This window comes from Protopterus annectens, chromosome 2.part0, assembly GCF_019279795.1.
Source record: "Protopterus annectens isolate FY-2018-M chromosome 2.part0, PAN1.0, whole genome shotgun sequence".
NCBI lineage: Eukaryota > Metazoa > Chordata > Ceratodontiformes > Protopteridae > Protopterus > Protopterus annectens.
In genome coordinates, this window is record NC_056728.1 from 25,368,129 (window position 1) to 25,384,207 (window position 16,079).

Sequence of the window (16,079 nt, forward strand, 5' to 3'; positions counted from 1 at the left end):
AAAAATGAGATGTGGTTTTTGGGTAAGATGAGAACATGCTGGTTTGGAGGAATAGATGTTTTGGGGAGGGTGAGAGAGGACCAGGATTGGGGTGAATATCTCCTGATAGGAGTAGGTAGAAAGGGAGCCTTTAGTTTGTGTAGAGAGCAACAGATGTATTTGACTTTGTACTTAGTATGTATAATGCTGGAAGGAGATATTCTGATCCTTGGAAGAGGAGTATCTACGGGGAGTATAGATGAGGTAATATCTATGGACTGCTGCAGAGAAGAGAAAACATAACCCTGAAAATTTGTAGGGCTAGTGAAGACTGGTGTTAAATAAGTATGGAAGGCAGTCAAACATGAGAGGAGAAATAAAGGAGGCAGACAGAAAATGATAAAAGGTGAGAAAGTCATATTGGGAGTTAAGAGAAGTCAGTAGCAGTTGGGTTGGGTAGTAGTATATTAAAAAAAATACAATGTAGGGTTTAGGTTAGCCAGTAGGGGGAGCTAGAGAGTTTAAAAATAATTGGGATCTATAAGCAATACAGGTGTAAGCAGTGAGTGAGGAGGTGAGTGCAGTGATTTACCAACAGAACAGGAAGGGTCATCATTACAGTATCCTCCTCAGACCATATTACTAGATTTATAAAGTAATCACAGAAGTAAATCCCATTTCAGAGACAATTGGTACAAACTAAATCCTACTTAGAGTTAGAACACAGGCCTGAAAATGTAAGTTTAGGCCCGTGTCTTCATTTTATACTTCATATTTTAAAGCTAACTACATAAATAACTACATAAATAGATACCCGTGATCAGGTGTCCCAGGAGCAACTGTAACATCAGGTACCATTTAAATATAGTTTGCTAGACAAAAATACAATATTCTCTTTACACAAATCTAGAAATGAAGCCATGTTAAAGCAGGCCATCACATTTCGCATACAGTTATAATGAAAGCACTTTTAATCAGTGAAAATAATCTTCAGTCAAGAATACTGATGAGAATAAAATGTGCTACCAGAGTGTGCAGCACTGAGTGCAGACAAACTGATCTTGTTTAGTTGGAACAATGTTTATGAACCAAGGTTAAAGAGGCACGTAGAAATTTACAGGGATATTAGGAGATACTTCAGACACAGTAGATTAGTTTATTTGGACTGATGCACAGAAAGTCACTGCAGTACACTCCTCAGAAATTTGGAAAAATACTCAAGAGTGAGTGCAGAAGACAGGTCAAATATCCAGCATTCTAGAATATTAAATATTCTGGAGGAAAGAAAAATGAGTGCAGAAGCTACACACACAAGCTTGAGTACAGAATTTATGGACAGTACGAGTGCAGAAGCTACGGACATTATCAGTGATCTGGATATTGCTGACAGCAACCTCCACTGTGCATAATAAAACATTCTTAACCAAACTACAGTGTGTGCAGACTTATTCTGAAAGGTACAAGAAGATTTAGCACATAAAGGAGAGACTGCCATCTGTTCAGCACAATTCTGGGTAATTGGCAAATAAAGACATTTGTCCAGTTATTTCAAGTTCATTCTGGTATTCTACAGTCCTATCAACTCTGGGATGAGTCTGGAGGATCTCGCACTGCTTGAAGATGGTTACCTCCCTCATCTAACAATTAAAACTACAAAACTGTAAAGTACTTTATTCAGTATAGATGGTTTACTGACTTGTAATGGAAGAAATGGAGTATGCTTCTTTAGTGCATTCTGAAGATGAAGTGAGTCACCAGATGATGTTATTTCAGGTTTGCTTGGAGTGGATGATGCAAAGCTCCCCCACAATCAACATGTAGCCCATGGGACCAGATGAACAATTAACATTAGATTTGGCACATGGGAGTGGAAACAGCTAAGTAAAATGAACAGGTAGACCAACATCTGAATGCAATGGGAAATAAGACAAGTAAATGAAATATGAGACTGTTTTAGTTTTGGAATGTGAAGAAGGCGCAGACTTGAATTCTGTGAAAATGAAGGTAAAATGGACAGGATAAGCAAGAAATTTCTGGAAATTGTAGTGTCCAAGCATATGTCAGTGGCAGACAAAGATGTGGAATATGGAGAGGTTGTGATGATGATGTTGATGATGAAAAGCAGCAGATGCCCTGGCATTTATGTCAACCTTGCAGAAGGTTATCAGTAGCTGGATAACCTGTACATTATCAGCATGGCTATTTTGCAGCGACTCTGATGCACCATTTATAAGGTGTGGAAGGAATAAAACATTGACAGAGAAAGTTAGGGACACTTCCAGAAATAGTGACCAACAGACTCCATCTATATGCAGAACAATGTGCTAATGTTTTAAGGTCAAGCAATTAAAAAAACTCAGTGTACCAAACTCAGACAAATGCGTTAGTGTAGCACTTTAACAGAATGTTAAAAACCACTGTAATAAAATTTATAGCAGAGGATAGTTAAAACTTCGACCAGTTAATACCATGACTCCTATATGCCACTTGATAAGCACCACAAGCTTCAACAGGGTTCAATATTTTTGAGCCATGCCACATGGCATGCAACCTCAATGACTGAGATTTTGTAAAAAAAACTGTCTAGAAGAGAAAAGGGATGGAGAGAGACAAGAGATTCACAAAGCAGTGAGAACTGGAGACGTGGATGAACGATTTAGAAATCAGGCTTTGCAGAACAAAAGAAACAAATCATGCTCTAGGGTCTAGATGCAACCCCCCAAGTTATAATTTATATATATATATATATATATATATATATATATATATATAAAATGTGTGTGTATGTTTAACCCCAGTTACATTTTAAAAAGTGTGCACAGTGGACCAAGTAGCTGCTTCTAGGAAAGCTTTGATGAATACTCCTTGAAGGAAGGCTGTGGTGGCAGCCATAACACATGCTGAGTGTGTCTAATGTGGCCTCAGACTTGTTTCTCATGGTGGTGATAACAGAAGGTAATACAATGCCCTAATCACTTGGAAAACATTTGTAATAGGATTTCCCCTCTTTTTCCATTCGCAAAACAAAGAGCTGATCAGTTTTTCTGAAATTTTTTTTTTGTTCTGTGCAGGTAGGCTGTCAGCTGTCTATGCACAAAAAGGGAATGCAAGGTCTTTTCTTCTGAGTTCTGAGGCTTAGGTAAACTACTGAAGTCTGAATGGTCTGGTTTAAGGTGAATTCAGGAACCACTTCAGGCATAAATAAAGGATGTCTGTTGAAAACTGGCTCTGTAATTGACGTCTCTTATTAAATCCTATCAAAACAAAGCTACTGCTTTTCTCCCCCACTCGTAAAGCTTCTGCTCCAACCTTTACTATAAAATCTAATAATGGCACTGTCATTGTCCCAGATCCCTATACCAAACTCTTAGGTGCAACAGTTGATGATAACCTCAAGTTTGATATGCATATTAATCAAACTATTAAAAAAGTTAATAAACTTGGCTCATTATACAAGATCAAACCTTTCCTCACTCCACTAGCTAGGACGGTAATTGCCTGTACACATCTACTTTCCATCCTCCTTTACGAATCCTCTCTCTTCACGAACTTGAGTAAGTCTGACCTTAATAAACTCGCTAGCTGCTTTAACCATATTGCTAGATTTGCCACTGAAGCAGCATACAGAACACACCACTGTCTGAACCTAAAGAATCTAGGGTGGCTAGAATTGCCTCTCCAGCTACAGTACTATCAGCTAATAGTAGCACATAAAATTCTCTACCAACCTGTAAACACACCCGTACTTACAAAAATGATCACCCCTTACAGCAACCTCAAGACACTTTGCTCATCCAACAAATTACTAGTCCAAACCCACAAAAGCAAAAACTCATCTGGAGACTCTCTCTATGCCAACTCTGTTGGTAAACTATGAAACTCACTTCCTGCTTAGCTTACTTCAGAACCCGTTCTAACCCAATTCAAAAAAAAAGTCTAAAACAGTACTTTAAAAGGCAATGGCTATGTCCTTGCTCTAATCCTGACTAACTCTGGCAATATAAACATGTGCTAAAGAGGTCTTTTGGCCACCCCACATTGCTTCCTAATTGTTAGTCTATAACAAATCAGATTAATATATATGACAGAATGAATGACTTTTACCCAATATATTGTATCTGTAACAGTGCTTTAACTTGAGTAATGTAACAGTTTTTCTGTTTGTATTTATGGAACTTTTCTCCCTGGGCCTCTGCTGAAAATGGACAAGTATCCAGTTGGACTATCATGGTCAACAAATGTAAAATAAATAAATTTGTCCATAAAAACACTGTCTTCTTGAAACTCTAGAAAGGTCTCTTTGCACATTAAGGCTTTTAATTCTGAAACACATTTAGAAACTTACAAGAAACTACAACTAACAGAACCAACTTACCTGCAAAGACACCACAGTGCGAATCCTAGGCCACAATACGGATCGAGGCATACAGCAATTTGACGGGATGGATACAGTTCACACTGGAGCTTCAGAGAGCGACATAAGGCACTTGTAGCAGCATGAGACATCTTTTTTATGTAATGCAGAAAGAAAAGAATAACTGAGAAAGCTACATTGACAAATTAAGCACATTCATTTTCAGAATGAATTTCTAAACACAAATGCAAACTTGCCTTGCTTTTAAACCATATGCAAGTAGAAAAAAAAAGATGGAGCAAACACTAGCCATGCCCAGCACGCAGACAACTGCACTTTGAATGCAATAAAGGAAACCACACAAAAAGGACAAATATCACATAACCATATTAAACAAAACGTTTTCAGAACACTAATATGAGGTGGCATAAATGCAGTTTAAATGGGAATCTGCACATACCCATGAATAAATAGCAAAGAAACAAGATGCACATCAGTGGTAAGAATGCTGCAAACTTCATGATCACACCACTTTTCTTCTAGTAGACTTGGATTTTAAACAGTTTATTTTAGCTGGGGAGACTTGGTCTCCCATCTTCCCTTTAAGGAGCAAGAAAGGTGAGAGGTAAAGCCTTCCAACTCGTATACAGAACAATGTTGGGGGGGGGGCATTTACACAGAGCCTAATATCCGTAAAACCATGCAGAATCTCTACCTGCAGTAAGGAGCATCACAGGATGTCCATATAAACTAACAGGAATACTAGGAAGTCCATCCCAAACAGCATTTTGATAATTTCACACCTCTGACCTACCTAAGCTTAATCATGATGTACCCTAGTTTCACAACTATGACAGTATGGTATGCACTAGTATTGTTCTGCAAAGACTTTCATTTTTATTGCATAACCTTCCACTGTTACTGCCTTCCATTCACATCTGAAACACCACCTACTGAAAGGCACTGTATGTAAAAGCTCCCACAGAACAACCGAATAACTAAAATAGATTAACAGCTGAACATGTCATTTTCACCTAAAACAGGTGCACAAAAATATGCAGTGAAGTAAGGGAATGAAAATGATACACAAATAATAATTCTTTCTTCTTCACATCGGATCAGTTCCAGCTTTTGTGCTCCTATATTACACTAGCTCAGTGCTGAAAACAGGCCCTCATTGTCTAGCCTACTCGCCTGTGAAACTGTGTTTGTAGTGCAGGGCTACTGTACAAAACTACTGTTTAATAATGAGTAGATTACGTGGACAGCTAATGGCTAGGGAAATAAAACAAAAACAAGTAATATCCGTATTATCCCCGAAGTCTCAGAACAACCTACTAAACAAGTATAGTGGGTCCAAAAACAAAACAGTGTAAGAAACTTCTCCGTGTGGAAGATTTTCACTCCATGTATCTCTAGTTAATCACTATATATTAATCAGATCAGACAATAGTAGTAGAAGCAGCAAACAAACTCATCTTAAGTAAATAAAAAATATATAACTGTACAGAATTGCTAAGTATTCGAAAGTAATCCAAGCAAGGCAGGCAGTCTGTTTCCAGTCTAAAATCCACTTAAAGGATTCTCCATACTCACCATAACAGTGAATGTATACATCCATTTATGTTTTCACTACAGTCCTTGTCACCTGGGTACACAGCGCCTTGCCAGAGGTTGGCCTGAGCAAGTTCCTGCTAAGTAATGGACTGTGTTGCCTTCTTCCTCTCTAGACTCTAGTTCTACAATGTCAGCTCTAAATCTGCAATTCCTAAAGCTGAAATGATGCAGATGTTAAGAATTTCCAGACGTAACATGACATAGAGAAACCTACCCTTGTCCAACAATCATAAATGTGCTTTTCTGGTGTCAGTCTTTGTCACCAACACTGAAAGTGGCCTACAAAGAAAATGTCTCTCAGACATGTTCACATATGGCAAGTAAACAAAACCAGCTACACTGAAGCATCCTAACTGACGAAGACTGCAGTGAAGTACATCAACATCTACTTTACCAACAAAACCATCCCATATCTGCATGGCAAGTAAATCATGCATCTTATTTAGTGCAAGTACCTGATAACACTATACTGTGTACCCATCCAGGCCTTCTATAATCATTACCATTTTGTTAGGAAAGAAAGTTACATGCCCAAACATGAGTTAGAGTACTGGCTGATATGCTATGAAATACAGCTGTAAGAGAAAAAAAATTGTACACGAATAAACAATTATGAGGTAATAAGCCTCCAGTAGGACCTGGAAGAGATCTACCCACAGAGGCATATCTGTAACCAGCACATGTTGTGATTTAATTAGAATGAGTATGTCAACCTGCAGGACTGCCCAACTTATTCTAAGCAAGAGATCCAAACTGCTCAGACTTCTTAAATTCTCTGGTCCTACACATGCAAGAAAAGGATGGTAATCTTGGATACATCCTATGTATGTGCTAGCTTTATGAGGAATAAAAGGGTTCAGGAAGCTGGACATTCTGAATCAGTACAATATCAAAAACATCTTCAGCATACAGGAATAGCTAGTAAGGAAAGGACATCTTGCTCGTATGGAAAAGTATATAACACTTAGAACATTTGAGTGCTGCAAAGCAGAGACCCATTTTGAAATGACCAAAAGCAACATGGATTTCAGAGTGAGGAACTTCAACTGAAAATTAAAAAAAAAAAAAAAAAAAAAAAAATGGCTTGCTAACCATCTCAAGGATAAAGTTTATATCCTATGATCATGGGGATAAAAGTGAAGAATCCCCTTGAGAAATAAGTGCCATATGGATATTCTTAGGAAGCTGCCAAGAAAAGGTAGGCCAACAAAAGAACAGTGCGCTTTAACAGGGGAAGAATACGGACAGTAAATGAGACGAGTGGTTCAGCAAAACAGGAGGTGGCCGTAAAAAGGTGGTATATGTTACAGTCTTTTCACCAAAAGGAAATTCTCTTTCATTTCAAATGGCAGCACAAAGGACTCCAATCCTCTTGCAAGACACTGACTACCCGAGTTACTCTCAGGAATCGATTTATCAATCTTCAGGCTGTCAGGGAAGAGCAAAAGGCTAAGGTGGAATACATGATTGCTGCTGAATCACAATCTCCTCAATGACGGGGGCGGTTAATAATGAAAGTTCACTCTCTTGCAAAATGCATCAAGTCTACCAAGGTCAATAAAGGGCAATTGGGATCAAAGGGGCTCTTTTCTTGTTTTTAACATAACTCCCTGAATCAAGTTAAGGAAATGTAAACATAAATACTGCCTTCCCACATGCTTACTGCAGCATTCTGATACTTGTTCAAACTCTGAAAGCTAAATGCTTTCTTCACAAAAACATCCGATTCCAAGTGGCTCTAAATAGATTAAAAAATACACCTCGAGACTGAGCTTCCACTCAAGATCTAAGTACACTATACCCAGCTTAAACTGTCTGCAAGCAGCTATGATCAACTGTCATTAAATGAATCTAAGGCAAGACAGTACCTGAATATCTTAACTATAAGAGTTACTTGTCAACACTTCTTTCAACAGGGTTGGAGAGAGACCAGAAATCAAGGACAAGGCAAGATTTTTAAGGTAAGCTTACCCACTCAAAGCTAGTTGGGCTTGGCTTTAAATCTATGAACATACCACTAGAGACTTGCTTTAAAAAAAAAAAAAAAAAAAAAAAAAAAAAAAAAAAAGTGGCCATTCAAAGTGCCTTTAAGAAGTCTTCTGTATATACCCCATGGCCCTTCTCACAGGAATTTTAAAGGTATTAACAGTGAAGACTTGGGTTTATCTGTGGTCTTTATACTTGCTGTTAACACTTAGATGTGTCCAACATAATCAAGTGCAACACACACAGTCTGAATGCCCATCATGACAGAATTAGGATAACATTGGCAACACCACAGTACTGACAGGTTTCCATAAAACTGCAGCTTTTCCAGATCACCCTAGAAGATGGTAGAAGCATCAATACTAATAGAGATGCAGTATTTGACATAACTGCTGTTAAGTCTGCAGTTGTCCGAGTAGCATTACTTGCCCATACAGTGCACATCACTTAGGGTCCCGTGAGGGTTTTTTAGGTACCCATTGACCAGGATTCACTTGGACTGGAATGGGGGGCACAGACACAAGTAGTTAGCTGTATCTGATGATACCCCACCATATGTTCTATTATGTAATGATACACTACCATACATACAAATACAAACAGCCAGGAAAGGAGACAATCATGAGGGAAAAGTACCAAAGGGTGCTACAAAGCCCATACCTCCTACTTGAGGTAGGTAATTTGGGTACTTCAGGGAAAGAGCTAGGAAGCAGTAAGAAACATAAAGCTGAGCCATACCCTCAAAAGGACTACTTCAAGGGAAGATATGGCTGGTCATTATACATGCAACTGTGAGACAAACCCATCAAAAATACAAGATTGATGTTGGAAGGGGAACTGGGGTGGATCATAGTGTGTGGTAACAGGCACACCTCTTACAGCACTTGAAGGAGGTAGGTAAGGAGAATTATGACTATCAAGGGTAAGAGAAGTCTGTATAATGGGACAAGTGGTTCCTGCAGAGACAATGGGCACCTGAAGGAGGGTTAGACGGTGTAATAGCACAGCAGTTGGTAGTCTCAATGGTCAATGCCTATGATATTCCACTTTTTTTGGGACATCTGGACATAAAACATAAAAAAAAGAAAACTGTGCAAAATGTTATTAGCCAGTTATAACAAAAGATGTGAGAAGATACTGCAAAACATTTTAGTGTCAAAAGGCTGCCAATACAGGAGGCAAAGCTGTGGCTGCTTTGGCACCACTGTTACTCAACAGCCTTTTCAGACAGTAGAAATGGATACTACGGGGCCTCAGTATATCAAGCACCAAAGGGAAACGGTTTAGCTTGGTGGTGGTGGACTACACTACTAGATGCCTTAAAGTGCAATCTTTGTTGTCTTTTGTGGCAGAAAATGTGGCAAATGCTGTGTTAGAAATGTTCAGTAGCGTGGGTTTTCCTATAAATACTGAGGAATAAAAGGGATAATTCCAATGTCAGCCCTATTGACTTGTTTACAGAAGCAGTATGGGATAAAGTAGTTAAAAAACATCACCCTACCATCCACAAACAATCTGGTGAAGAGTGGTGAAGAGTTTTAACTATACTCCTACAAATACATGCTGACAGGACAAGCAAACCAGTTTAAATGAAGACTAGTACTTACCTCTGCATACAAATAAACATTCCTAGAATACACAGTATTTTACACTGTAAAATAACCTTGGACAACTTCAAATTGCTGTTAGTAAAACTGCAATGAAAGGCACTGGACTCAGCTTAAGGTAGGTGAAATCCTGGACAGCCAGTGATTAGAAGTCTAATCTGCAGCTGTACAGTGTAAAGCTTATTAGGGTGAAGCATGTGCTGACAGAGGAAGCACTGCACATTTACAACACGGTCTTAAGGTTGATTACCCCTCACATGTGATTTGGTGGTCAATAGCGCAGATCACAAGACTGTAGCCAGAAAAAATGCCAAATATAAATTGCAGTACTTATACTCCTGTTTGTAACACACTATACAAAACTATATAAAATATAACTGCCTGATATAACAGGGAAAGTCTAGCAGCAGCTGATGTATGATTTATTAATTTATTCTTCTGTTGACCAGGTCAGACCCAATAGGCTAGTCGCATCTTTTCAGAAGAGACCAGAGATGGAATTTATAGTACTAGTGGGAAATTTGGTCAAAGACTTGGGGAAATTCCCCTACTCTTTTTGATGGGTGTTGTGGGATCTTTTACATTCACCTGAGCTGCCACAAGCTCAGGATCCTCAGTTTAAATGTTTCATCAGAAGGATGACCATCAGGAATGCGGCACCCCGCTTTTGTTGGACTGCAGTGTCAACAATCCATCCAGCTGATGTGGGTCTGGAACATGCAGCCTTCTGCATCAGAGGTGAGTATGCTACAGAGACAAATGCCTACTGAGAAAGGCTCCTTGACACATCTGATAATTGGATAGAGCATGTTCCACATCTAATACTGGGACTCCTCTTCCTCAGTGATGTACAAATAAGAATCCCAAGCAGTATAAACAAATCTGCCAGAAGGTCACTTGCAGGAAAAATAATCAAAATGAGAAAGCCAAATCAAACAGCGATAAATACAACAGATATCCAGCTCCTGGAGTTACAGTCCAAGCAATATCTCTTGGAGGTGTGGAACTGATGAGCAGGTAACTGCACAAATGCCTGCACTGACTACTTTTATGAAGTACTGGAAATGGTCATGCTCTTTAAAATGACCTCTGACAGCAGCATATTTCAAGGAGTGGTTAGCCACCTAATGGGAAAATACAATGCCATTAATTAATGCATGTCCTCTCTGCATTGTTGTGGGTTTCCTCCGGGTGCTCCAGTTTCCTCCCATGTCACAAACACCTTTTTATTTATTTATTTAACATTTCCGGGAAAGTCCAACTTGGAACGCTGCCAATTTTCAACGGAGGCCCGGGGAGAAAGGTTCCAGACGCATGTCTTTGTAATGTGGGAGGAAAGTGGAGCACCCGGAGGAAACTCGCACGAATGCAGGGAGGACATGCAGACTCCGCACAGAAGGCACCCCAGCTGAGAATCGAACCGGAGAACCTCTTGCTGTGAGGCGACAACACAACCGCTGCACCACTGTGCTGTACTAAAAGGCATGTGTCTGGAGCATTTCTACCCAGGCCTCCACTAATTGGTTTTGTTCAAAGTCAGATTTTCCCTGGTAAACAAATGTTAAATAAAAAATAAATAAATGTCCTCGGAAAAAGCAAGCATAAGGGGGATCAAAACCATATCACCCACAATGTCATTTGAAGAGTGAACGGGGGGGGGGGTAAAAGATCCCTCGACTTGTGTGACAAGATCCACCCAGTGAGGTAGTTTGTGGCGATTGCCCCTGGCCAAATGAAAAGAAGGGGAACCAGTGCTGTCTAGGCCAAAAGATTTTGGAAGAGTCCTGCTTGATCTGGTGCAGATTTCTTGGCAGCAGAGAAAGGGGAGAAAAGGCATACAGAAACATTCCTTTCAAAGGAAAAGAAAGGCCATCCATTTTCCAAGTCTTTCCAAGTCACAGAAGTTAGTACTTGAATGATCAAGAGTATATATGTACTAGATGGAAAAGATGGTGCAATTAAGAAATACAATCAGCCTACCTGAACAGGTGGAACAGGCATGGTCAATGTTACGACCGTAGAAAATATGGGTGCAGTTATGAAGTACAATTTGCCTAAATGAACAATCATGGTTAATGTGGCAAACTCATTCAGGAAAATTCTAAGTCGCACAAGTTGCATGGGTTTTCTTGTCTCAATCATACACTGCATAAACACCACAATCCACACCAGCAGCTGATAAACTCCCCAACACTCGAGTCCTTGGATACCAACGAAACAAATTATTTATTGCATAAAAAAGAATGACACTGGAGCTCTTACACAGGGTTAAGCGCTTTCATCTGTCAAATCGCAGATTTCATCAGAACCATTGTGCTCCTACATTTCATTGTATTTAAGTTACAATGAAATGTAGGAGCACAATGGTTCTGATGAAATCTGCGATTTGACAGATGAAAGCGTGTAAGAGCCCAGTGTCATTCTTTTTTATGCAATAAATAATTTGTTTCGTTGGTATCCAAGGACTCGAGTGTTGGGGAGTTTATCAGCTGCTGGTGTGGATTGTGGTGTCGAATACACTGCATAAATGGCAGGTCACACACAATGTGTTAATGTTACAATGTTGCTTACGTGCACCTAAATTTGATGTAATCTGTGCTGTGACTAAGTACATAAATGAGAGAACATGATTTACGCTGAACAAGTAAGGCAAAAAAGTAGATTTGCTTGCTCAATTTAAAAGATTTTTCTTACATTCAAATGTAAGTGTTAAGTGTAACTCAAAGCTCCTAACTGACATCTCATTAACTGTATGTTAGCAAGTGTGAATGTTTTCACAGAGAATGCTGCAGGAACTCGCACTTCGCTCTCTTGAATAAAAGAAATATTCAAGTGCAAGGTGTAAGGCTCAATTTTACAGACGGGTCATAGATTAAACAGTAGAACTCCTACATCCACACCTTCATTAAAACTAGATAAAACAAAATACAATAACTACTGTAATTTATAGAAAGGGACAAAGAATACAGCAGCAAGGCACCTTGGAGAAGTAAACGCCAAAGAAGACAACTTCATGTATTATTTTCAATGACAACAGGAAACTGCTGAGCAAAAAGATGTTTATTTTAAAGAAAACATCAAAATGATGTGCTTGCCCAACATTTTCAGAGGAGTGTACTAATTTAGTACAACCCTCCTGAAGTGGAGGCCCATAGGATATACACAAATGACCAGTTATACAGTGCTGATAAGATCAGAAAAATCATTACGGCCTGAATGCACCAATAAAGACTTAACAGTTAGAAAGTGAAAGTCACTGGCATTCAGTGGCAATATAGCTGAAACACTGGAATGTCATCTGCATACATCCCATGAGCATCCACTACAGGAGTTTTAAGATAAAGACTCTAGATTAACCGGGCTTTGGAACTGAGATTTTATATTTATATATATACATATTTATATATATATATACACAAAAAAAAAATATATATATGTATATATATATATATATATATATATATATATATATATATATATATACACACACACACACACACACACACATACACAAATATGGATAAGGCGTATGAAGAGTTGTTTAAAAGGTTGAACATGAAGGAGGGAGAAAAGGACCTGGCTAGACAGAGGGACCGAGTTAGTAAAGATGTGCAGCAGGTAAGGGTGATAAAGGATAATGAGGGAAACGTACTCATAAGCGAGGAGAGTGTGTTGACTAGATGGAGAGAGTACTTTGAGGGGTTGATGAATGAAGAGAATGAGAGGGAGAGAAGGTTGGATGATGTGCGGATAGTGAATCATGAAGTGCAGTGATTAGCAAGGAGGAAGTAAGGACAGCTATGAAGAGGATGAAGAACGGAAAGGCTGTTGATCCAGATGACATACCTGTGGAAGCAGGGAGGTGTTTACGTGAAATGGCAGTGGAGCTTTTAACTAGATTGTTTAATGAAATCTTGGAAAGTGAGAGGATGCCTGAGGAATAGAGAAAGTGTTTTGGTACCGATTTTTAAGAATAAGGGTGATGTGCAGAGCTGTAGTAACTACAGAAGGATTAAACCGATCAGTCATAGCATGAAGTTATGGGAAAGAGTAGTGGAAGCTAGGTTAAGAAGGGAGGTGATGATTAGTGATCAGCAGTATGGTTTCATGCCAGGAAAGAGCACTACAGATGCGATGTTTGCTCTGAGAGTGTTAATGGAGAAGTACAGAGAAGGTCAGAAGGAGTTGCATTGCGTCTTTGTGGATTTAGAGAAAGCATATGACAGGGTGCCTACAGAGGAGCTGTGGTATTGCATGAGGAAGTCAGGAGTGTCAGAGAAGTATGCAAGAGTGGTACAGGATATGTACGAGGGTAGTGTGACCGCGGTGAGGTCTGCGGCGGGAGTGATGGATGCGTTTAAGGTGGAGGTGGGATTACATCAAGGATCAGCTCTGAGCCCTTTCTTATTTGCAATGGTGATGGGCAGGTTGACAGACGAGATCAGACAGGAGCCCCCGTGGACTATGATGTTTGCAGATAACATTGTAATCTGTAGTGAGAGTAGGGAACAGGTGGAGATATGCTCTAGAGAGAAGAGGAATGAAGGTCAGCAGGACTAAGACAGAATATACGCGTGTGAATGAGAGGAAGGATAGAGGAATGGTGAGGATGCAGGGAGTAGAGGTGGCGAAGGTGGATGAGTTTAAGTACTTGGGATCAACAGTTCAGAGTAATGGTGAGTGAGGAAGAGAGGTGAAGAAGAGAGTACAGGCAGGATGGAGTGGGTGGAGAAGAGTGACAGGAGTGATTTGCGACAGACAAGTACCAGTAAGAGTGAAAGGGAAGGCCTAAAAGGGGATAGTGAGACCAGCTATGTTATATGGTTATATGGATTGGAGACAGTGGCACTGACAAAAAGGCAGGAGTCAGAACTTGACATGGCAGAGCTGAAGATGTTAAGATTTGCACTGGGTGTGACGAGGATGGACAGGATTAGGAATAAGTATATTAGAGGCTCAGCCCAGGTTGGAAGGTTTGGAGACAAAGTCAGAGAGGCAAGATTACGTTGGTTTGGACATGTGCTGAGGAGGGATGTAGAGTATGTTGGAAAAAAGATGCTAAGGATGACGCTGCTAGGTAACAGGAAAAGAGGGAGGCCTAAGATAAGGTTTATGGATGTGGTGAGAGTGGACATGCAGGTGGTTGGTGTGATACAGCAAGATGCAGAGGACAGGAAGAAATGGAAACAGCTGATCTGCTGTGGCGACCCCTAACGGGAGCAGCCGAAAGAAGAAGATAAATACACAAATATATATATATATATATATATATATATATATATATATATATATATATATATATATATATATACACACACACACACACACATGCACACTATATATATATATAATATATATATATTATATATGTAATATTATATAATATATATGTAATATATGTATATGTTATAAACCAACAAGGTGTGTAGCTGTGAAACACAAAAAAAATCACTTGTAACTCAATAAATGTCCACATCATCTCCATAGTACACTGTAGCAACATACAGCAGTGTCAGACATTCAACACTCATCCAAGAAATCCAAAAACTTTAAGAGTTCATCAAAACTAAAAGATTCAGCACTTTCATCTCAACAGTTAGGACTTCAATACAGCTGTATGTTGCTACACTGTACTGTGGAGATTACGTGTGTGTGCACGCGTGCACACACAAACAAGGTACATATGTACCTATATACTTGGCAATACAGATCTTTTGACAATGATATTATAATACTTTTACTTTATTTTACATTTGTTTACTGCACTGCCAAACAGGTACATTGGTTACAACTGACCATTTGCAGGTACTGCCCAAGAAAAATAATTCAGGAAGTAAGAAAAAAAGACTAGAAAGGCAGTAAAAGCTCTAAATACAGAAACAGAACAGAAAGTAACACTATAAAATAAAAATTACATAGTAGAAATTGACAGGAGCAATTGTGAGAATGCTTATTTACACCATTTATATAATCATTATTTACATGATTACTGCATCATGGAGGAAACTTGGGGTAATGAAAGTGGATGGTGGGGGAGTTAGTAGGTGTCAGTAGTTGAGAGAGACTAAGGTTAAAGACAGAGATGTGATGTGACCTATGTGGCAAATACAAATTTGATTTGGTAAAGAGGAATTATGTTCGGCTCTGAAGGTGGGGGGATAGGGGACTATAGTTCCTTTAGATGGTTAGGAAGGATTCCCATATATTAGGAGCAAGTCCAGAAAAAGTGTGGTTGGTGCAATGTAGCCTGGTTTGTGGGATTAGAGTGGGACAGTGTGAGAGAGACAGAGAAAGAGACCATGTGTGTGTGTGTGTGTGTGTGTGTGTGTGTGTGTGTGTGTGTGTGTGTGTGTGTGTGCGCACGTGACAAGAGAGTGTGAGAGAGAGTATGAGAGAGAATGTGTCTAGAGAGTGTGTGCGGGTGAGCGTATGTGAGAGAGTGTGTTTGTGAGAGCGCGCGCGCGTGAGAGCGCACATGTGTGAGAGCGCACATGTGTGAGAGCGCACATGTGTGAGAGCGCACATGTGTGAGGGAG

At 39.5% G+C, this 16,079-nt stretch overlaps 1 protein-coding gene across 1 annotated transcript in view; it reads right to left on the bottom strand.

Annotated features, from left to right (window-relative positions):
- LOC122793692 (disco-interacting protein 2 homolog A-like) overlaps nt 1-16,079 on the bottom strand; it is a 2,141,448-nt gene that overhangs the window by 239,621 nt on the left and 1,885,748 nt on the right. Inside the window, exon 28 of the mRNA XM_044061912.1 lies at nt 4,355-4,526. Within this exon, the coding sequence (XP_043917847.1) occupies nt 4,355-4,526 (172 nt within the window). The remainder of the gene's footprint in view (nt 1-4,354; nt 4,527-16,079) is intronic.